Source organism: Oncorhynchus mykiss, chromosome 11 (assembly GCF_057628025.1).
Source record: "Oncorhynchus mykiss isolate SJ-2025 chromosome 11, ASM5762802v1, whole genome shotgun sequence".
Lineage (NCBI taxonomy): Eukaryota > Metazoa > Chordata > Actinopteri > Salmoniformes > Salmonidae > Oncorhynchus > Oncorhynchus mykiss.
Genome location: NC_143032.1, coordinates 16,739,147 through 16,764,070, shown reverse-complemented (window position 1 = coordinate 16,764,070; position 24,924 = coordinate 16,739,147). Strand labels below are relative to the sequence as shown.

General features: G+C 41.6%; 1 protein-coding gene across 1 annotated transcript; it reads right to left on the bottom strand.

The window, feature by feature from the left end:
• Positions 1-8,910: 8,910 nt before the first annotated feature.
• On the bottom strand, positions 8,911-19,920 carry si:ch73-264p11.1 (SH2 domain-containing protein 1B). The gene is made up of 4 exons (XM_021620365.3): positions 19,432-19,920; positions 10,458-10,521; positions 10,216-10,384; positions 8,911-10,081 (listed from the first exon to the last, which is right to left on the bottom strand). Exons 1-4 carry the CDS (start codon positions 19,569-19,571, stop codon positions 10,041-10,043), a joined length of 414 nt encoding a protein of 137 aa, XP_021476040.3. The 5' UTR covers positions 19,572-19,920; the 3' UTR covers positions 8,911-10,040.
• Positions 19,921-24,924: the final 5,004 nt, after the last annotated feature.

The window sequence follows — 24,924 nt, the reverse complement described above, 5'->3', positions numbered from 1 at the left end:
GAAGAAACTACACTATGAAACAAAGATAAATGACAAAGAATGATAGTAAAAAGCTTTGGAGCACCTTCAATGAAATTATGGGCAAAAAGGCAAACTCCGCTCCATCATTCATTGAATCAGATTGCTCATTCATCACAAAACCCACTGATATTGCCAACTACTTTAATGATTCTTTGGCAAGATTAGCAAACTTAGGCATGACATGCCAGCAACAAACGCTGACACTACACATCCAAGTATATCTGACCAAATTATGAAAGACAGGCATTGTAATTTTGAATTCCGTAAAGTAGGTGTGGAAGAGGTGAGAAAATGGTTGTCTATTAACAATGACAAACCACCGGAGTCTGACAACTTGGATGGAAAATTAATGAGGACGATATTGTCAATCCTATTTGCCACATCTTCAATTTAAATCTACTAGAAAGAATGTGCCCTCAGGCCTGGAGGGAAGCAAAAGTTATTCCCCTCTTTACTGGCTCAAATAGCCAACCAATCAGCCTGTTACCAACCCTTTGTAAACTTTTGGAAAGAATTGTGTTTTACCAAATACAATGCTATTTTACAGTAAACAAGTTGACAACAGACTTTCAGCATGCTTATAGGGAAGGACATTCAACAAGCACAGCACTTACATTTTGTTAGATCTGTATGCAGATGACTCAACTCTATACACGTCAGCTACCACAGCGACTGAAATGACTGCAACACTTAACAAAGAGCTGTAGTTAGTTTCAGAATGGGTGGCAAGGAATAAGTTAGTACGTACACATGGATTTAGTGTTGTAGATATGTGGTAGTAGAGTAGGGGCCTTGGCAGCAGCTAATGGGGATCCATAATAAATACAAATAGCCAAGTTATTTATTATTACTTTTATCATTACATGTTATTACTTTTCTATATTTTCTTTCTCTCTACATTGTTGGGAAGGGCCCGTAAGTAAGCATTTCACTGTTAGTCTACACCTGTTGTTTACAAAGCATGTGACAAATAACATTTGATTTAATTGTGCTTGTTTATGTTTGTGTTCAGTCCCTCACGCTAGTGAAGGAAAGTCTGGGAGAGGCGTGGCCTCAAACAGTAGACGAAGCCCGGTCTGAACATGTTCTTAGTGATTGAACGTGAGAGCCAGAGAGAGGAATGTGACCCTCCTCTGGTCCTACAGGGAGAGAGATTTAACGTGTCAATCATTTAGCTCAGCTCCACAGGTGTGTGTGTACCTGTAGTATTCTGTAGAAGCTGGTCTCCATGTCTTTCACCTTCTGTCTCAGTTTACTCATAACTCCAGAGGCTTCAAAACCGCCTCACCACACACTTGACTGAAACACACACACACATAATTTTGAGTCCATCTCTTTGGTATGAGAATGCTTGATGCCTGTGTTGATGCATTTGCAGTCGTGGCTGGTGAGGGGGTCATTGTTATGGCAACAGGAGAGCAGTATTTGAACCTGAGAGAGACAGACCTGGGAGCTCACCTGACGAGACACCATGCTACACACAATCCTCATTACACAGCAGTGGAAGAATTAAGGCTGATCACGCACACACACACACACACACACACACACACACACAGACCAACACACAGACCAGTCCCCCCTTGTAATTTATATTTAGTAGCAAGCTGGTGGTGTGTGTGGTGCGGCTGGGTCCCGTCCCTGTTGTAGACCCAACACCATTGGAACCAACAACTCAACAAAGCCCAACACACGCACACAACCTCAACCCAACCCCTCCTGAAGAGAAACACATAAGAAAGGACAAAGAAAAATCACTTTGGATGTACATACAGGAGTTATCACCGATTTAGACTGGATGATGAAGCTATGTAGATACAGGCTTCCACTTTTAGTTCTGTACGTCCACGTTGGGTTGCCGTGCCTCCAGTAGTTCAGTCAGCAGCTGCAGCGCCTGTAGACAGCATGACTCCTCCCCGTCAGCCAGAGAGCTGTAGCCATTGGATGAGAGCTAAGCCCGGCTCTGTTTTCTGGCCTGCATCTAGGCCCGCCCCCTGTCTGCGACTTGCAGCTCGGAGCCGGATAACACACACACACCGGTAGAACGATATCAAACCAAAGTAAAGGGTTGTTTAAAAATAATTTAGATAACAATTTAAGTAATTGCTGTAAAAAAGAAACCAGCCTTAGAACTATCATCACCCCCTAGTTTAGCACACACTTTCAAGATTGTAAGTATTACGTAGGCAGGTGCCATGCAAGACATGACCGAAATGCGCAAACAAGGCAAGTCGGTGCCACGCTGTGCTGTTCGGTTTCCTTAATTAACTATAATAAGGATAAATCTAATTGTGGTAATGGAAAAATTCACTAATAAAAAAACACTTCCGTGTTTTCTATAAGGAATTTGAGCAGTACATTCTTTGACACGTTCTGACCTTAGTTCTTTTATTATGTCTTTGTTTTAGTATGGTCAGGGCGTGAGTTGGGTGGGTTGTCTACGTTCCTTTTTCTATGTTTTGGGATTTCTGTGTTTGGCCTGGTATGGTTCTCAATCACAGGCAGCTGTTTATCGTTGTCCCTGATTGAGAACCATATCGGTTGTTTCTCTTTGTTATTTTGTTATCTCCGTGTTCATTTGAATAAATATGGACACGTACCACGCTGCACCTTGGTCCTCACCTTCTTCCACCAATAACGGCGGTTACATTCTTCTAATAAGAAAGCTGTTAAAACAATCAATATGTGTGTATCTTTTAAGGTCATTGTATAATCTGTCATTTTTTTCGTGGTATCCAATTGTTAGTAGTTACTATCTTGTCTCATCGCTACAACTACCGTACATATACTTCTTGCATGTTTACTGTTTTTTCTGAATTAAAAAAAAATGTAAAATTAAAGAAAAAAAATATTAAAATAAAGTTGGTGCCACGCACTTCTATAGACCCCTTTCAATCAGCCAGTAAAATGTCACTTTGGCTAGCTTTTGCTACAGCCTTATTCAATGAGCGTTAGCATTCTAGCTAACAATTGCTGCATCCAAAATAATTATTTTGCAAATATCACAACCAAATATAATATTAGAGACTGTTCAAGCAAGAATCAAAACATAATTGTAAGTGTATGAGAACCCTAAAGGGTTATTATGTTTAGAAGTAATATAAATGTAAATCTAGGCTATGTTGAATGGGCGAAGATGGCGATGGCTTTTTTACTGTCGCCAATAGTCTGCTAGCATCTGAGCATGAAGTCAGTGTGTTGTATACTGGAAAGGGGTCTATAGAGTGCCACATGAGTCATAATACCCATAAAACCTACCGGTCAATCAGGGAAATAGTTCCAATCATTTTTCTACCTTTCATTTTTCCCATAGGGGATTTTAGAAACACTTCAAATAAGGGCTGGGTTTCGTGTAGGCTTACCCTGATATGACATTTTGATAACTGTGTAAATCTCTCTAGGACAAGGTGACTTTTATCAATATTATAATGAAACAGCAGGGAGCAGGTCTCGAACCCTCGACCTTCTAGCCCGAGGTCCGGCGCGATATCGACTGAGCCGCAAAAGTATGCTTGTGCAGCAGAGTCGATTTCCGCGCTTATAAACACAGAGTCGTTACACTATATTTGACTATATCTAACCCCAAAAAGTGAAACGCTAATTATCTGCTAATGTGGCAATCATATATAACTACTAATGCCATGATGATCTAGACGAGATTGTCGAATCGAGGCAAAGGTAAGAATCTCTGGATTAACTATCTAATGTTAGCTAACTGTAGTAATGAATAAATTGGCTATATTTCTTTAGATGGACAACTCTGTGAATTGTCTTGTGCAAGTGTTAAATGGACACAATACATGTGTGTCAGCTAGAGATGATGTACAGCAGCTTGCAGGGATTTGTAGTTTTGCATGACGTCTACTTTAAAAGAGATTTACGTTAACAAAAAGTCACGCCAGGGTAAGCCTACACAAACACAGCACTTATTTGAAGTGTTTCTAATTCCTATATGGGAAAAATTGGTGATGCAAAAATTATTGGAACCATTTCCCTGTTTGACCGCTATGTTTAACGGGTTTTATGACACCTCCACTGTGGGGCTTTATGGCTTGAGCAAAGACCGTACAATATGAAGAAAGGCTAAAATTGCTTCTCCAATAGCAATCCCTAATCCCGCTTGCAGCCGTTGTCATGGCGACGTTGGCTAGCTGATGCTGCATTCAAAACAACTGGGAACTAGGAAATCTCCGACCTCCGACTTCAGTGAGTTCAAGACTACTGGGAACTTGCAAAAAAAAAGAGCTCAGACTGGAAATATTTTTTGAAAGGTCATCCAACTCGTGCCTCTTTCCAGATCTCAGACTTTCCGACCTGAAGATCACTGACGTCATGATTTGACCACGTATTTTTCCGAGTTCCCAGTTGTCGTGAACTCACTGAAGTCGGAGGTCGGAGATTTCCTAGTTCCCATAGCTCATGCATAGAAAAACGTAATGGAGTCCAACAGTCGTCTTGCGCCGAACTGTCCATGTGCAGCCTGTCAATTCCAAAGGCAGCCCTTCAATATCCTTTTTTTACAAAAATGAACACTCCACAGTATTTATGCAAGTAAAGTCATAATTGTTTTATTTTTTTTATCATGAAAGCTGTGATGGAAACAGGTATCCATAATAATTTCATTATGTATTACTAGCCTACCAGCACAGCCCACCTGCATTGTATCCGCAAGCTGTTGGCTAGAGCGCATGTGCCAAGTCCAGAGTAGACACATTTGCTATTCAATTACAGTTTTTGTGACAAATCTATAGGTAGAGTTGAAAATGTGATGGAAACACATTGAACTTTAGAACTGTATTCGGTACATGAAAACTTAAGTGAAAAGGTACATTTTGTGTGCACTATGTCATCGCACACTGACTTTTATCTGCAACAAGCCGTGTTGGGTGGAAACACACCACTGGTGGAAAAATTTGCATATATTCTTTATGCAGATATTAGAAAATTTGCATGAAAATCTGTCGCCAATTGGATGGAAACCTAGCTAGTTTGTCACTTTCACGAAGTTGGAGTAATAACATATTCAACTACTTATGACGATAGCTATGTTAACATGAATGTGCACAGAGAATTTTAGGTCAACATTTCGAAAGTTCGCATTGAAAATAGATGCAACAATTGCTTGCTAGGGTACGTCTCCATTGGACTATATTGTGTCAATAAATACAGCTGACAGTCATGTCACTTATATTAAAAAAATTACATTTTCTCAAAAACCTACAGAGGCAATTAAAGATGTAGTGATTCAAGTGTTTCCATTACCCATTTAGGCAAATTAATAAATTGGCGACAGCCTGATACGCCCTTCCACCGATCTGTTTCATGTCTCAGGTAGCCCACAAAAGCCAGCATGGATGAAATGCAATAATTGACTAATATTTGCCATATTCAAATAATTCTTTAACGTATCGCCAAGGTCCATGGTGAAACTTCACTCCTGTAGATCTGAAATAATTGGAAGATGAAACTTGCCAGCCAACCAGAACAGCAAGGCAAAGCAATTCAGGCATTCTTGAAAGTTAGGACAATCCTTGTCCTGCAAAGAAACATTATTTTTTATAGTTTAGCAATGTTATTTTGCAAGCACTAGGCATTTAGAATTAAATATGGAGTGGAGCTTATAGTTAGTTACGCGATAACATTAAGTGCCCCATGTACCTTCAAAAGAATTTGGCAATCAGAATTTATTAAACAAAAAAAAAAAACAGTTTCCATCATAATTTGTCGCAATAACGGAAGTTAGACAAAAGAAAATCCACCCCTGTGGAGCTATAGAAAATGTATCCTACAGTGCCTTCAGGTCTCTCCAGAGATGTTCGATCGGGTTCAAGTCTGGGCTCTGGCTGGGCCACTCAAGGACATTCAGTGACCACTCCTGCTTCGTCTTGGCTGTGTGATTAGGGTTGTTGTCCTGTTGGAAGGTGAACCTTCACCCCAGTCTGAGATCCTGAGCACTCTGGAGCAGGTTTTCATCAAGGATCTCTCTGTACTTTGCTCCGTTCATCTTTGCCTCGATCCTGACTAGTCTCCCAGTCCCTACCGCTGAAAAACATCCCCACAACATGATGCTGCCACCACCATCCTTCACCGTAGGGATGGTGCCAGGTTTCCTCCAGACATGACGCTTGGCATTCAGGCCAAAGAGTTCAATCTTGGTTTCATCAGACCAGAGAATCTGGTTTCTCATGGTCTGAGAGTTCTTTAGGTGCCTTTTGGCAAACTCCAAGCGGGCTGTCATTTGCCTTTTATCGAGGAGTGGCTTCTGTCTGGCCACTACCATAAAGACCTGATTGGTGGAGTGCTGCAGAGATGGTTGTCCTTTTGGAAGGTTCTTCCATCTCCACAGAGGACTTCTAGAGCTCTGTCAGAATGACCATTGGGTTCTTGGTCACCTCTCTGACCAAGGCCCTTCTCCACCGATTGCTCAGTTTGGCTGGGCGACGAGCTCTAGGAAGAGTCTTGGTGGTTACAAACTTCTTCCATTTAAGAATGATGGAGTCCACTGTGTTCTTGTGGACCTTCAATGCCACAGACATTTTTTTGGTACCCTTCCCCAGATCTGTGCCTCAACACAATCCTCTCTAAGAGCTCTACGGACAATTCCTTCGACCTCATGGCTTGGTTTTTGCTCTGACATGCACTGTCAACTGTGGGACCTTATATAGACAGGGGAGTGCCTTTCCAAATCATGTCCAATCAATTGAATTTAACACAGGTGAACTCCAATCAAGTTGTAGAAACATCTCAAGGATGATCAATGGAAACAGGATGCACCTGAGCTCAATTTAGAGTCTCATAGTAAAGGGTCTGAATACTTATGTAAATAAGATATTTCTAAAAACCTGTTTTCGCCTTGTCATTATGGGGTATCGTGCGTAGATTGCTGAGGGAAAGGTTTTATTTAATACATTTACAGTAAGGCTGTAACGTAACAAAATGTGGAAAAAGTCAAGGGGTCTGAATACTTTCTGAAGGCACTGTATATCTGCTGTTTCCATTATCCATGTCGCAATGAATTTTTTTGCTACATTGCTTTTGTCGAACAAATCTGGGTCAATGGAAACTTGTTTAATGGCTTGAATCTAGGTTGTGCCTTTAGAAAAAGGAACAACTAAGGAAGAATTCTTCACTTCTTTCATTGACTTCTCAAACCCCAAACCATTTGGTCTTTTTGTATGCATTCCCGGAAGTCTTGTGATGTTGCATACTTAGAAGCTCTGTGGTTTGTGCATTTCAGTTGGTCATGACATGGGTGGCCCGAATTGCCTACGGGGGGGTGGAAACTGTGGTTGGACAGCATTGGAGTATTGTCGCGTCAGTCAACCCAGAAAAGTCAGCAAGCCTATAAATATCACTTATTTGGTCAACCACATGCAGCCAGTTTTTTCTAATGCTGTTTTAATGTTTCCATTCTCTGTAGACAAATTCAGGCAAGAAACATTATTAGTGAGACATTTTATCTTTCACACAAAATGTTCCTATTGGCTTGGCAATATTTACACATAAGTAGATGGTAATTTCCATTAAGAAAAATTGGTGGGACTTGCTTCAACTCTTTACAAGTATTGTTGTGTTAGTGGAAGAAGTTTAAACTGTTTTACTTAAGCCAAGCAGTTAAATATAGTCAAAGTTCAATTTAATAAAATAATTGGTCCGATTACTTTGATACACTACCCTGTCAACCTTATTACTTTGGATTGTGGGGCAGTTTGAGCACATATTTCATCACAAATAACAACACTTTGACTACTACACTTTCAGACAGTCTCCTGCTAGAATACCACAGTATAGGCAAACTGTAATAGTAGAGTACAGAAAACAAGGAGGCATTGTTGAAGTTTCAAAGAAATTAATCAACTTTATCTCAAGCATTTATCCCTTACTTCAAACATATGTTAATTATTAATCAAATGATAAATCTGTTAAAAGATAGTTATTACTGGATAGATAAATAAATGGATAGATAAATAAAGTAAGGATAATGGGATGGAAGACCTCATGGATGGAGGGTTGAAGAGATGAAAGGAGGTTAAGTTGGACTGATTGCTATGATAAAGGAATGAATGTATGGTTGAAGGTGAGGATGGTGTGTGTGTCTGTCTGTTTTTATCTACAACGCATTGTTGGGAAAAGTGTTTAAGGTAATTGATTATTCATGTCAAAAGTCACAATATTTACTCATTGTCTCATGTTTAGAATGTGGTCTCCCATTGTTATCATTTGAAAGTTCCATGGAAGTTAGCTAAATTAGTTAGAAGTAGACCAAGATGTCATACCCTCACATTTTTTGCCTAACTTATGGGGAAATTGATCAAAGTAGCAGCTACATTGTTTACAGTGAATATTGAAGTCATGAGTTTTAGAATGTTGAGGAAATGCCATGGAAGTGGATGGAGGACAAAAAGAGGGCCAAAAAGTTCAATAGTTTAAAAAGTATAAAATATTTTATAAAGTCAAATAATGTAAGCAACTCAATGCAGACAAGTCCGCATGTTTTAAAGTTTGAACGGCGTTTCTAGCTAAAACGGTGTAAAAGGAGCAGCGCGCAGAAGAATTATAAGAAGAAGAGTTGCAAGTCCCACCTAATTAATTAAGAGATATTTGAGTAAACGGTTTCCATTGCAAGACGTAATGATTACACCCCAGTGTCCTCTGGTTCAGGGAAGGCTGAAAGTGAAACACACTGTCTACAGCAGGGGACATTGCAGAGAGGTGAGAAAACAAGTGTGACAAAAACAAGTGGATGTGTGTGAGCATGAGTGTGTATGTCTATGTAGCCCAGACTGAGTATGGGGGGGGGGGGGGGGGGTTTATGTTACAACAACACACAGTTGGTTACATGTTACATAACAGCATTTTAATTTAGTTAGGGGAAAAGTAGATAAATACTGGTGTTTACAAACTTTTTATTTAAGCTAGGAACATTTACACATTACAGCTTAGTCTTATCCAGAGTAGGCCTAAATCTTTACAAGTAAATAAACTCTATTCGGAATGCCATAGTAACAAAAATATATTAATGTTTCTATGGGATGTTTCAAACCATATGTGCACTGATACTATTCACTCACAAGATGATATATACATATTATACATACACTGACTCTCTCACAAACCCACATACATTTAGATACGCTACATTCGCACAACACATACACGCATACTGACGCCACACACACACATATGCTGCTCTGTTCTTTATTTCACTCTTATTATTATCTATCCCGATGCCTAGTCACTTTACGCTGCCTTTATGTACATATCTACCTCAAAAACCTCGTACTTCTACACATTGATATGGTACTGATACTGGTACTCCCTGTTACCCCACTCTCTGAAGGTGTCTCCGGGAGAGTGGATTATGCAAAAAACTAATTTCCAATTCACACATGCGTATTAATACACACCTGTAGATGTGTAAGACAGGACAAATATAAGCACCCACCAAAATATTATTTTTATGATATAGCTTCATTCTTGTTTTTTTCTTCCTCTTGTGTTACTATATATTTTATAGTATATAAATATATATATATTTTTTGACTCAGCATAGTAGGAAAGGGCTCGTAAGCAAGCATTTCACAGTAAGTCTACACACGTTGTATTCCATGCATGTGACAAATAAAATTTGATTTTAACTTCCACTTCAACAACCAGACAAACACTATTCTCTCTGACAATCTCAGTATCCCTAGCACACAGAACAGCACACAACACATTGCATAAGGAAGGGGAGGACTGAGACCAAAAATCAGCCCTGGCATTTCTAACACACCAGCCCATTTTTTTCCTTAGAGGCCCCAATTACAGTATTAGCCAGATAATGATAATTTAGCTTTAAAAAATGAATTAGACAGGCCCTATGGGCTAACATCTGACCAGCTCATCTGGCATTTTGAGCAAGATGACCAATCCGCCCCTGGCATCAGGATAAAAAAAAATGTTAAACCTGCCTGCAGGCACCACACCTAGATATTTACAGGCTCATAGATGATGTAGGTCAGGGGTGTGCTGCTGAATCAAGAGGGCAGGACAACAACGTAGTCTGATGCATCCACATCTAGACAAGAGAGGGACAGAGAAAGGACAAGTAGTGAGTGTGTATTTAAGGATGATAACGATCTGGACATCTGAAAAAAAGTCAGTGACAGATGGAAGTGAAACTAACAGACAGACAGACAGAGTGTTACTTACTTTCATAATCAGGAACCTCGTCGATGACATTGGGGGCGGGAAGTTGTAGCAGTGTCTTCCGCTTGACTGAGTGGCGCAGATGCTGAGCCAATCCCTGTCCCCGACGCTTATAATGGCGGACCAGCTCCTCTAACGTCTTAAAGAATTTCTCCTCTACACCAGACGCTGTCTACACACAGACAGACAGACCATCAGAAACACATACAAACGCAAGCGCACACACACACACACACAGGGTGTACCTGCAGGGTGTAGCTTCCAGTGTGGGTCTGGAGGATTCTGTAGGTATACACCACCTTCTTTTTACTGCAGAAACACAACACACAAATACAGCAGCAGTCAAATGTTTGAACACCTACTCATTCAAGGGTTTTTCTTTATTTTTACTATTTTCTACATTGTAGAATAATGGTGAAGACATAAACTATGAAATAACACATATGGAATCATGTAGTAACCAAAAAAGTGCTAAACAAATCAAAATATATTTTATATTTGAGATTCTTCAAAGTAGCCACCCTTTGCCTTGATGACAGCTTTGCACACTCTTGGCATTCTAACAACCAGCTTCATCTGGAATGCTTTTCCAACAGTCTTGAAGGAGTTCCCACATATACTGAGCACTTGTTGGCTGCTTTTCCTTCACTATGTGGTCCAACTCATCCCAAACCATCTCAATTGGTTTGAGATCGGGTGATTGATTGTGGAGGCCAGGTCATCTGATGCAGCACTCCATCACTCTCTTTATTGGTCAAATAGCCCTTACACAGCCTGGAGGTGTTTTAGGGTCAATGTCCTGTTGAAAAACAAATGATAGTCCCACTAAGTGCAAACCAGATGGGATGGGGTATCGCTGCAGAACGTGCCTTGATTTCAAAATAAATCACAGACAGTGTCACCAGCAAAGCACCTTCCTACTACATGCTTCATGGTGAGAACCACACATGCGGAGATCATCTGTTCAAGTACTATGCGTCTCAAAGACACGGTGGTTGGAACCAAAAAACTCTAATTTTGTCACGCCCTGACCTTAGAGAGACGTTTTATTTCTCTATTTGGTTAGGTCAGGGTGTGATTTGGGTGGGCATTCTATGTTTTCTATTTCTTTGTTTTTGGCCGAGTGTGGTTCCCAATCAGAGGCAGCTATCATTGTCTCTGATTGAGAATCATACTTAGGCAGCCTTTTTCCCACCTAATGTTGTGGGTAATTATTTATTTTCTGTGTGTGTTTGTGTGTGCCATGGTTGCATCACGTTTGGTTTCTGTTTACCTGTTTTTTTGTGTGAAAGTTTCACTTTATTAAAAGATGTGGAATTACATGCTCATCTATGACAGGGAGTTTGAAGACAGTGAACGTGACACATTTGGACTCATCAGACCAAAGGACAGATTTCCAGCGATCTAATGTCCATTGCTCGTGTTTCTTGGCCCAAGCAAGTCTCTTCTTATTGGTGTCCTTTATTAGTGGTTTCTTTGCAGCAAATCGACCATGAAGGCCTGATTCACGTAGTCTCCTCTGAACAGTTGATGTTGAGATTGTCTGTTACTTGAACTCTGTGAAGCATTTATTTGGACTGCAATTTCTGAGACTGGTAAATCTAATGAACTTTTCCTCTGCAGCAGAAGTACCTCTGGGCCTTCCTTTCCAGTGGCGGTCCTCATTAGAGCCAGTTTCATCAGTGAGTGAATATTTAATAAAGAAACGGAACATAATACAAAACAAGAAACACTAACAGCATACAGACATGAAACAGAAACAACATCTGGGGAATGAACCAAAGGGAGTGACACAAATAGGGCAGGTAATTAAGGAGGTGATGGAGTCCAGGTGAGTGTCATTAGGCGCTGATGCACGTGACAGGTGTGCAAACACCCTGGTGACCTAGAGGCCAGAGAGGGAGCACACGTGACACTTGGTCTTTTACCAAATAGAGCTATCTTCTGTATACAAACTCTGACTTGTCACAACACAACTGATTGGCTCAAATACATTAATAAGGAAATCAATTCCATAAATTAACTTTTAATAAGGCACACCTGATAATTGAAATGCATTCCAGCTGACTACCTCATGAAGCTGGCTGAGAGAATGCCAATAGTGTGCAACGCTGTCATCAAGGCAAAGGGTGGCTACATTGAAGAATCTGAAATATAAATTGTTATTTCATAGTTCTGATGTCTTCGCTATTATTCTACAATGTAGAAAATAGTACCAATGTCGGGGCACCATCAGTACAGAGCTTGCTCAGGATTGGCAGTAGAGGGGTGTGAGTGCATCTGCACGCACAGTGAGGCAAAGACTTTTGGAGGATGGCCTGGTGTCAAGAAGGGCAGCAAAGAAGTCACTTCTCTCCAGGAAAAACATTAGGGACAGACTGATATTCTGCAAAAGGTACAGCGATTGGACTGCTGAGGACTGGGGTAAAGTTATTTTCTCTGATGAATCCCCTTTCCGATTGTTTGGTGCATCCGGCAAAAAGCTTGTCCGGAGAAGACAAGGTGAGCGCTACCATCAGTCCTGTGTCATGCCAACAGTAAAGCATCCTGAGACCATTCATGTGTGGGCTTGCTTCTCAGCCAAGGGAGTGGGCTCACTCACAATGTTTCCTAAGAACACAGCCATGAATAAAGAATGGTACCAACCCATCCTCTGAGAGCAACTTCTCCCAACCTTCCAGGAACAGTTTGGTGACGAACAATACCACTCAAAATTAAAGTGGAAAACCACACTACAGGCTGATCCAACTTTGATGTAATGTCCTTAAAACAAGTCAAAATTAGGCTCAGTAGTGTGTGTGGCCTCCACGTGCCTGTATGACCTCCCGACAACGCCTGGGCATGCTCCTGATGAGGTGGCAGATGGTCTCCTGAGGGATCTCCTCCCAGACCTGGACTAAAGCATACGCCAACTCCTGGACAGTCTGTGGTGCAACGTGGCGTTGGTGGATGGAGCGAGACATGATGTCCCAGATGTGCTCAATTGGATTCAGGTCTGGGGAACGGGCGGGCCAGTCCATAGCATCAATGCCTTCATCTTGCAGGAACTGCTGACACACTCCAGCCACATGAGGTCTAGCATTGTCTTGCATTAAGAGGAACCCAGGGCCAACCGCACCAGCATATGGTCTCACAAGGGGTCTGAGGATCTCATCTCGGTACCTAATGGCAGTCTGGCTACCTCTGGCGAGCACATGGAGGGCTGTGCGGCCCCCCAAAGAAATGCCACCCCACACCATGACTGACCCACCGCCAAACCGGTCATGCTGGAGGATGTTGCAGGCAGCAGAACGTTCTCCACGGCGTCTCCAGACTCTGTCACGTCTGTCACATGTGCTCAGTGTGAACCTGCTTTCATCTGTGAAGAGCACAGGGCGCCAGTAGCGAATTTGCCAATCTTGGTGTTCTCTGGCAAATGCCAAATGTCCTGCACGGTGTTGAGCTGTAAGCACAACCCCCACCCGTGGATGTCGGGCCCTCATACCACCCTCATGGTCCTGCTGCTGGGTTGTTGCCCTCCTACTGCCTCCTCCACGTCTCCTGATGTACTGGCCTGTCTCCTGGTAGCGCCTCCATGCTCTGGACACTACGCTGACAGACACAGCAAACCTTCTTGCCACAGCTCGCATTGATGTTCCATCCTGGATGAGCTGCACTACCTGAGCCACTTGTGTGGGTTGTAGACTCCGTCTCATGCTACCACTAGAGTGAAAGCACCGCCAGCATTCAAAAGTGACCAAAACATCAGCCAGGAAGCATAGGAATTGAGAAGTGGTCTGTGGTCACCACCTGCAGAACCACTCCTTTATTGGGGGTGTCTTGCTAATTGCCTATAATTTCCATTTCACAGAAGTGTGATTGACTTGGAGTTACATTGTGTTGTTTAAGTGTTCCCTTTATTTTTTTGAGCAGTGTATTTTGGGTCCATGGCCAGGAAACTCCCCAGACCTTTGTCCCATTGAGAACTTAATCCTCAAGAGGCTGGTGGACAAACAAAAACCCACAAATTCTGACAAACTCCAAGCATTGATTATGCAAGAATGGGCTGCCATCAGCCAGGATGTGGCCCAGATGTTAATTGACAGCATGCCAGGGCGGATTGCAGAGGTCTTGAAAAAGAAGGGTCAACACAAATGATTCAAATATTGACTTTTTGCATCAACTTCATGTAATTATCAATAAAAGCCTTTGACACTTATGAAATGCTTGTAATTATACTTCAGTATTCCATAGTAACATCTGACAAAAATATCTAAAGACACTGAGGCAGCAGGCTTTGTGAAAATTAATATTTGTGTTATTCTCAAAACTTTTGGCCATGACTGTACATGGCCAAAAGTAGGTGGAAATCCCTTCAAATTTGAGCCACACCCATTGCTGACAGGTGTACAAAATCGAGCACACAGCCATACAATCTCCAGAGACAAACACTGGCAGTAGATATATAGCAATACAATCTGTACCATAGAATACGAATAAGTTAGAGGAAAAACTAAAAGAACTGGAGAAACTTATTCAAGAAATAAGATATTATAACAAAGCGAACTGGATGGAATATGGGGAAAAATGCACCAAATTATCTTTTAAATCTTCAACATAGAAATACTCACACAAATAATTGACTGAGACGTGTTACAAATGACAGTCACCCATGTTCACCAAATTACATATTGAAAGAAGCAAAGTAAGCAAAGTACTTTAAGCATATGTTTTCCTTTCATCTCCACTAGCCAAAGTTAAATGTAAAGATTTTTTTTTAATAATGTAAAATTAACAGCTATACAGAATGAATCATGTGAATGCCAAATTACAGTGGAGGAACTTCTTGATACAATTAAAGTATTTAAGTCTGGGAAAAGTCTAAGGCTGGATGGCATACCAGTTGAGGGATACCAAACCTTTTTTGATGTACTCAGAGGACCATTATTAGCATGTTTTAACCATTCCTATAAACATTTTACATTATTAGATACTCAACTAGGTCTGATTTCATTATTACTGAAACAGGACCCAAGTGGTAAATATAAAGATCCAGTCCATTTAAACAATTGGAGGCCCCTTACACTTCAATGTTGTGATGCAAAAAAATCTAGAAACATTTATAGTGCATAGAATTAAAAAGGTATTGTCGTATATTATTCATCCTAATCAGACAGGTTTTTTACATGGACAATAAATTGGAGATAAAATAAGCCAAGTACCGGAAACAATAGAACACTATGAAAAATCTGTGAAACATTGCCTGGTATTCATAGCTGACTTTAAAAAGGCTTTTGATAAAGTACGACTGGAATTTATATATGAATTCCTGGAATATTTACATTTTGGAAAATCTCTTATACAATGGGTTAAAGTTATATACAGTGCCTTGCGAAAGTATTCGGCCCCCTTGAACTTTGCGACCTTTTGCCACATTTCAGGCTTCAAACATAAAGATATAAAACTTTATTTTTTTGTGAAGAATCAACAACAAGTGGGACACAATCATGAAGTGGAACGACATTTATTGGATATTTCAAACCTTTTTAACAAATCAAAAACTGAAAAATTGGGCGTGCAAAATTATTCAGCCCCCTTAAGTTAATACTTTGTAGCGCCACCTTTTGCTGTGATTACAGCTGTAAGTCACTTGGGGTATGTCTCTATTAGTTTTGCACATCGAGAGACTGACATTTTTTCCCATTCCTCCTTGCAAAACAGCTCGAGCTCAGTGAGGTTGGATGGAGAGCATTTGTGAACAGCAGTTTTCAGTTCTTTCCACAGATTCTCGATTGGATTCAGGTCTGGACTTTGACTTGGCCATTCTAACACCTGGATATGTTTATTTTTGAACCATTCCATTGTAGATTTTGCTTTATGTTTTGGATCATTGTCTTGTTGGAAGACAAATCTCCGTCCCAGTCTCAGGTCTTTTATATGGTCCTGTATTTGACTCCATCCATCTTCCCATCAATTTTAACCATCTTCCATGTCCCTGCTGAAGAAAAGCAGGCCCAAACCATGATGCTGCCACCACCATGTTTGACAGTGGGGATGGTGTGTTCAGCTGTGTTGCTTTTACGCCAAACATAATGTTTTGTATTGTTGCCAAAAAGTTCAATTTTGGTTTCATCTGACCAGAGCACCTTCTTCCACATGTTTGGTGTGTCTCCCAGGTGGCTTGTGGCAAACTTTAAACACTTTTTATGGATATCTTTAAGAAATGGCTTTCTTCTTGCCACTCTTCCATAAAGGCCAGATTTGTGCAATATACGACTGATTGTTGTCCTATGGACAGAGTCTCCCACCTCAGCTGTAGATCTCTGCAGTTCATCCAGAGTGATCATGGGCCTCTTGGCTGCATCTCTGATCAGTCTTCTCCTTGTATGAGCTGAAAGTTTAGAGGGACGGCCAGGTCTTGGTAGATTTGCAGTGATCTGATACTCCTTCCATTTCAATATTATCGCTTGCACAGTGCTCCTTGGGATGTTTAAAGCTTGGGAAATCTTTTTGGATCCAAATCCGGCTTTAAACTTCTCCACAACAATATCTCGGACCTGCCTGGTGGGTTCCTTGTTCTTCATGATGCTCTCTGCGCTTTTAACGGACCTCTGAGACTATCACAGTGCAGGTGCATTTATACGGAGACTTGATTACACACAGGTGGATTGTATTTATCATCATTAGTCATTTAGGTCAACATTGGATCATTCAGAGATCCTCACTGAAATTCTGGAGAGAGTTTGCTGCACTGAAAGTAAAGGGGCTGAATAATTTTGCACGCCAAATTTTTCAGTTTTTGATTTGTTAAAAAAGTTTGAAATATCCAATAAATGTCGTTCCACTTCATGATTGTGTCCCACTTGTTGTTGATTCTTCACAAAACAATACAGTTTTATATCTTTATATTTGAAGCCTGAAATGTGGCAAAAGGTCACAAAGTTCAAGGGGGCCGAATACTTTCGCAAGGCACTGTATATATATATATATATATATATATAGTAACCCTAGGTGTAAAATAGTAAATAATGTATATTTCTCAGAAAGTATTAAACTGTCAAGAGGAGTAAAACAAGGTTGTCCACTATCGGCATATCTATTTATTATGGCATCAAAATGTTATCTATTAAAATCAGATCCAATAATACTATCAAGGGCCTAGAAATCCAGTGCTTTAAAAAAGGTGTTTTCTTTTAAATCCATAATTCGGATCCCTCCACAGCCTCATAGAGGATCTAAATACATTTTCTAACCTTTCTGGATTACAATCAAATGATAATAAATGTACCATATTAATTATTGGATCAATAAAAAAGATCTAACTTTTACATTACCGTATAGTTTACCAATAAAATGGTCTGATGGTGAAATGCACATACTCAGTGTTCATACTCCGAAAGAAAAACATGCTCTCACTACAATACATTTTTATAGTAAGTTGGCAAAATAAATAAGATCTTGCTACCGTGGAAAGGAAAATACCTGCCCATTTGTGGACAAATCACCCTATAACTCTTTAGTCATATCCCCGTTTACCTATTTGCTTATGGCCTTGCCTACACCTAGCAAACAGTTTTTTGAATTATATGAGCAAAGAATATTCAATTTTATTTGGAATGGCAAGGCAGACAAAATTAAACGGACTATTGATATAATATGTCACACTTGTAGCTAACAAAAAATATATGTAAATATATGCTCTATTGTAAATATATGTATCTATGTCTATGTAAATATATGCTCTATTAAAAATTACAACCAACTAATTGCAGCATTACCGCAAAAATGGAAGAGGCAAGTGGAAGGGGGAGAAAGTAAGGCAGTTGTCTGTCTGCCCTACATTAAAGAGCAAAATTGGCTCTTACTACAAACAAACAAAAGATAACTATTGTAATATATACTGTATCCGTAAAATGTATATAGTATGTATAAGCTGGAAGTAGAAGCCTAAGTGTTGTTGTCCACTAGTTTACTCCAATTAGGGGAGGGGTGGCAGGGTTAGGGGAAAATAATACTTTTTTTTCTTTAAAAAAAAATATATATTTTTATATATTTACAGAAAAAATATATGGGAGATTGGAAATGATGGAGACAATTCTAATTACATACATTGTGGAAGCCACAATCTATATGCAACAAAATAAAATAAAAAAATAAAAAATAGAATGACTTTCAACATGGCATAGGATGCCACCTTTCCAACAAGTCAGTTCATCAAATTTCTGCCCTGCTTGAGCTGAGCCAATCAGCCACACACAAGCCTAAGATCCCCATGAGCAATGCGAAGCGTCGGCTGGAGTGGTGTAAAGCTCACCGCCATTGGGATCTGGAGCAGTGGAAACGCATTCTCTGGAGTGATGAATCATGCTTCACCATCTGGCAGTCCGGTGGATGATCTTGGTTTGGCAGATGCCAGGAGAACACTACCTGCCCGAATCCATAGTGCCAACTATAAAGTTTGATGGAGGAAGAATAATGGTCTGGGGCTGTTTTTCATGGTTTAGGGTAGGCCCCTTAGTTCCAGTGCAGGGAAATCTTAATGCTACAGAATACAATGACCTTCTAGACAATTCTGTGCTTCCAACTCTGTGGCAACAGTTTGCGAAAGGTTCTTTCCTGTTTCAGCATGACAATGCACCCATGCACAAAGTGAGGTCCATACAGAAACAGTTTGTTGAGATCGATGTGGAAGAACTTGACTGACCTGCACAGATCCCTGACCTCAACTCCATTGAACACCTTTGGGATGAATTGGAATGCTGACTGTGAGACAGGCCTAAACACCCAACATTAGTGCCCAACCTCACTAATGCTCTTCTGGATGAATGGAAGCAAGTCCCTGCAGCAATGTTTCAACATCTAGTGGAAAGCCTTCCAAGAAGAGTGGATGCTGTTATAGCAGCAAAGGGGTGAACAACTCCATATTAATGTCCATGTTTGACGAGCAGGTGTCCACATACAATTAGCCATGGAGGGTAGGGGGCTGTACTGATCATCAAGTGTGTAATGTGTAAGGTTAATTGTTACCCTTCTTCCTCACTCATTTTTTTTATAGATGTCACAGGGGTTCCTGGCTTTCTCCAATGAGTACTGACTAGTATTCCCTAAAGCACCAAACCACCCTGCAATATTAAAACTAGGATGGATTCTATAAAGCATTTATAAAATGCTTGGATGATGGATTGGTATACATTAAACGTCCTACATTTCTGTAAAAAGAACAAGGAGTGTAATACTCACTAGACACACAGACACATGGCTCCTTGGATTGTTTCGCTGTCTCTGATGAGGTAGGCTCCATCCTTCCCCTTCTTTCCCAGCAGATCCTCACAGTCCAGTTTACTGATTGCCCCGTGGTACATCAATGGAGGCGATGCCATTGTAACTATCCCAACAGCGGGGCAACAGGGGGTCTACCGCTCTTCCTGTATCAGTCCAGGCCTGGTCCTCCCACTCTCCTCAGTCAGTCCTCACCTCTTCTTTTGATACTCTTCCCTGCTTCTTCACTCCACTCTTCTCTTTCTCGCCTGTCCTCTCCTCTCCCTGTGTTCTCTGTCTCCTCACCCCAGAGAGAAGCTAGCAGAGGTAGCGTTGGTAAAGTTACTCTCTGATAATCAATCAACCAATCTCTCCATAATCTGCAGTGAGAGCAGAGACAGACACAGACAGAGAACACTCTTCAAAGCTTCAATATCTCACAGACCCTCTTTCAAACGCGCCTCTGCGGCCACAAGATCACAGGAAGTGTGTGCAAGATAAAGAGAGAGAGAGAGAGAGAGAGACAAGAAAAGGGCAACCAGTGAAGAACAAACACCATTGTGAATAGAACCATATTTATGTTTATTTATTTTCACTTTTGTACTTTAACTATTTGCACATAATATGACATTTGAAATGTCTTTATTGTTTTGGAAATGTTTACTGTAATGTTTACTGTTAATTTTGATTGTTTATTCCACTTTTGTTTATTATTTACTTCACTTGCTTTGGCAATGTTAACATATGTTTAAAATGCCAATAAAGCCCCTTGAATTGAATTGAGAAAGAGAGAGAGACATACCCTAACCCTCTTCCTCACCTTAACTTAATTATTCTAACCTGTTATGTTAATTCTCCTAACCTACCACCAGGTTAGATAATCAGTGTTGCTGCTAGTCACTCTCGAAATAACTCTGGACAGTAGCTCATACTTCGTTTTCCAATGTTTACAGACTGATTAACCTACTTCTATTCAACCAGAGTCAGAATGCCCCGTAACCAGTGTTGGGGGTAACACGTTACTTTTATGAGTAACAGAATAATGAAACAAGTAACATTATTACAGTTACTTTTTCAAACAACTTGTGCGGAAAAGGATACTGATAGCCGAAAAGTTCAACTGGCACAATCATCAGGTAGCCTGTGTGTGTGTGTGTGTGTGTGTGTGTGTGTGTGTGTGTGTGTGTGTGTGTGTGTGTGTGTGTGTGTGTGTGTGTGTGTGTGTGTGTGTGTGTGTGTGTGTGTGTGTGTTTGTGTGTGTGTGTGTGCGTGCGTGCGTGCGTTTACAAAAAAACTGTAACCAATTGCATTACCAGCAAAAATATTGTAATCAGATTATATATACTTTACATATACTTTCTGTTTTCTCAATGACATTCAATTTTGCATTAAAAAAAGCGCAAGTTTAAGTTTGTTCCACCTGAGCTAGTCTGACCACAAGTCAGAGACCACTCAATATATGATGACACCCCAAATGCGTTTGATGGATCCTTTGGTTAATTGGTTAATCCAAAAGTTACATGACTGATTCCAATTTTGTGCAGGTAAAGGTGTGTGTGTGTTGGGGGGGATTCATAAACATGTGCTGAATACAACAGGTGAAATACTTACTTACAAGCCCTTAACCAAAGATGCAATTTTAAGAAAAATACCAAAAAATAAAAAAATAAAAGTAACAAATAATTAAAGAGCAGCAGTAAAATAACAATAGTGAGACTATATACAGGGGGTACTGGTAGAGAGTCAATGTGCACGGGCACCGGTTAGTCGGGGTAATTGGGGTAATATGTACATGTAGGTAGAGTTATTAAAGTGACTATGCATAGATACTAAACGGAGTAGCAGCAGCGTAAAAGAGGGGGGGGGGGTGCAAATAGTCTGGGTAGCCATTTGATTAGATGTTCAGGAGTCTTATGGCTTGGGGGTAGAAGCTGTTGAGAAGCCTCTTGGACCTAGACTTGGCGCTCCGGTACCACTTGCCATACGGTAGCAGAGAGAATCAATCAATCAATCAATCAAATGAATTTATAAAGCCCTTTATACATCCGCCGATGTCACAAAGTGCTATACAGAAACCCAGCCTAAAACCCCAAACTGTCACATGGGATGACGCTGGAGAGACGAAGCAGGTACGGGGAGTCAAACATTTAGTATAGAACGGACATGGAACGAGACAGGAACAGCATCAGCAAACGAGTAACACAGAAAAAAAAAGCTACAATTCTATAGACCATTAGACCATACAGTTCTAGTTTTGGCTACATGGCTGGAAATGGTTCAACTCTGAGACTATTGATCACTACAGAATAAGAGCAAATCTCTACTAGTCTGCAGCAGGGAACAGAGCAGGGGAACTGACAAATATAGGGGTGGTAATAAACAGGTGATTAGTGAGTCCAGGGGAGTTCAATACCGCTGATGCGTGTGACGAGGGAAGGCAGGTGTGCATAATAGATGGCAGGAGTGCGTGATGCAGGGCAGCCTGGCGCCCTCAAGCGCCAGGCGGGGGAAGAGCGGGAGCAGACGTGACAGTACCCCTCTAGGGGCGCCACCCGGCATCCCACCTGGGTGAACCGGCCGAGACATGGGCGCTGGGCAAGCCGGTTGGGGCATAGAAGCCCAACGAACCGGCAGGAGCTTGGGAGCCTGGCGAGCCGACTGAGGCATGGAAGCCCGACGATCTGGCTGAGGCAAGACGCTTGTCGATCCCGCTGCAGAGAGGGAGCCCAAAGATCCGGTGGAGTGTGACGTGGGATGGAAACCTGACGAGCCAACCGAGGCAAGGAAACATCTCGAGCCAGCCAGGGCGTGGAAAACTGACGGGCTGGCTTAGGCATCCCCGGTTCCTTTGGCGGCAGAATCCACCCCGCTGATGTGGTGTGACGAGGGAAGGCAGGTGTGCGTAATAGATGGCAGGAGTGCGTGATGCAGGGCAGCGCCGGGGGGGGGGGGGGGAGGGGGGAGTAGACGTGCCTTTAATTGGGGGGCCAAGGGGCACCACCCGGCGTCCCACGTGGGTGAACTCGCCGAGACATGGGCGCTGGGCAAGCCGGTTGGGGCGTGGAAGACCAACGAACTGGCAGGAGCCCTCAAGCGCCAGGGGGGGAAGAGCGGGAGCAGACGTGACACAAACAGCAAGCAATGCAGATGTAGAAGCACAGTGGCCAGGAAAAACTCCCTAGAAAGGAAGGAATCTAGGAAGAAAACTAGAGAGAAACCAGTCTCTGAAAGGTGGCAAGCCCTCTTCTGTCTGTGCCGGCTGGAGATTGTAACAGTGCATGGCCAAGATGTTCAAACGTTCATAGATGACCAGCAGGATCAAATAATAATAATCACAGTGGTTGTAGAGGGTGCAACAGGTCAGCACTTCAGGAGTAAATGTCAGTTGGCTATTCAAAGCCGAGCATTCAGAGTTCAAGACAGCAGGTTCCGTAGAGAGAGGGTTGAAAACAGTAGGTCCGGGACAGGGTAGCACGTCCGGTGAACAGGTCAGGGTTCAGGGTTCCATAGCCACAGGCAGAACAGTTGAAACTGGAGCAGCAGCACGACCGGGTGGACTCCGGACAGCAAGGAGTCATCAGGCCAGGTAGTCCTGAGGCATGGTCCCAGGGCTCAGGGCCTCCGGGAGGAGAGGGAGAGAGAGAGAATTAGAGGGAGCATACTGAAATTCACACAGGACACCGGATAAGACAGGAGAAATACTCCAGATATAATAGACTGACACTAGCCCCCGACACACAAACAATTGGTGCATAAATACTTGTGGCTGAGACAGGAGAGGTCAGGAGACACCATGGCCCCTTCCGACAATACCCCGGACAGGGCCAACCGGGCAGGATATAACCCCACCCACTTTGTCAAAGCACAGCCCCCACACCACTAGAGGGATATCTTCAAACCATCAATTTACTACCCTGAGACAAGGCTGAGCGTAGCCCATGAAGATCTTCCCCACGGCACGAACCTGAGGGGGCGCCAACACAGTCAGGAAGCTCACGTCAGTGACTCAACCCATTCAAGTGACGCCTTCACACGTCTGGGCCAGACTACACTCAATTATAGGACCTACTGAAGAGATGAGTCTTCAATAAAGACTTAAAGGTTGAGACCGAGTCTGTGTCTCTCACATGGATATGCAGACCATTCCATAAAAATGGAGCTCTACGGGAGAAAGCCCTGCCTCCAGCTGTTTGCTTAGAAATTCTAGGGACAGTAAGGAGGCCTGCGTCTTGTGACCGTAGCGTACTTGTAGGTATGTGTTAAGGGAATTTTTATCAATAATGACTAATTATGTATACATTTCAATCAGGACTGACTAATCAGAATACTATTATGTTACTGTATATGTACTAATCAGAATACTATTATGTTACTGTAAATGTATGCATTTTCTTTCTTAATCCTAGTACTGAATATAATGTGTGTAAATATAATCAATAATTAGAACAATGACTGTCTGTTCCTTGGTAGAAATGAATGAACTATATCTTCAGACTGGCTAGAATGCTTATCTACACAAGAAGACCTTGGCTCGGTCATAAATTATATTAAATTGGTAGGGAGACGATGTGGGAAGGCTTGAGATACTGCCTTTGTACCAGGGTGGGAGAAGAGACGGGACAGTTCGAAAACTAATGACGTCATTTTCAGTTTATAACCTGTGGTAAACTGTATCGTGTTCAGTACTCTCGTGAATAAAGGTCGCTGTTTGACTATAAGACTGGGCTCTGTCCATTTTTATACTAATAAGGGTTATACATATCCTTATGAATTGACAGAGTGTTTAATTTTAATTGGGTGTTAAAACATAGAGGAATTTAATTCCTGTAACAGTATGTATGGCAGGACCAAATCAGAGTGATAGGGAAAAGCAAGCCCATGTTCTTCTTTATAGGTTAGCAGTAAAACCTTGATGTCAGCCCTAGCCTTAACAGGAAGTCAGTGTAGGGAGGCTAGCACTGGAGTAATATGATCACATTGTTTGGCTCTAGTCAAGATTCTAGCAGCAGTGTTTAGCACTAACTGAAGTTTATTTAGTGCTTTTTCCAGGTAGCTGGAAAGTAAATCATTGCAGTAGTCTAATCTAGAAGTGACAAAAGCATGGTTTAACTTTCTTGTATAATTTTAGGACAGAAAGTTTCTGATTTTTGCAATATTACATAAATGGAAAAAAAGCTGTCCTTGAAACAGTCTTGATATGTTAGTCAAAAGAGAGATCAGGGTCTAGAGTAACAACGAGGTCCTTCACAGTTTATTTGAGACGACTGTACAACCATCAAGATGAATTGTCAGATCCAACAGAAGATATCTTTGTTTCTTTGGACCTAGAACAAGCATCTCTGTTTTGTCCGAGTTTAAAAGTAAAACATTTGCCGCCATCCACTTCCGTATGTCTGAAACACAGGCTTCCAGGGAGGGCAATTTTGGGGCTTCACCATGTTTCATCGAAATGTACAGCTGTGTATCGTCCGCATA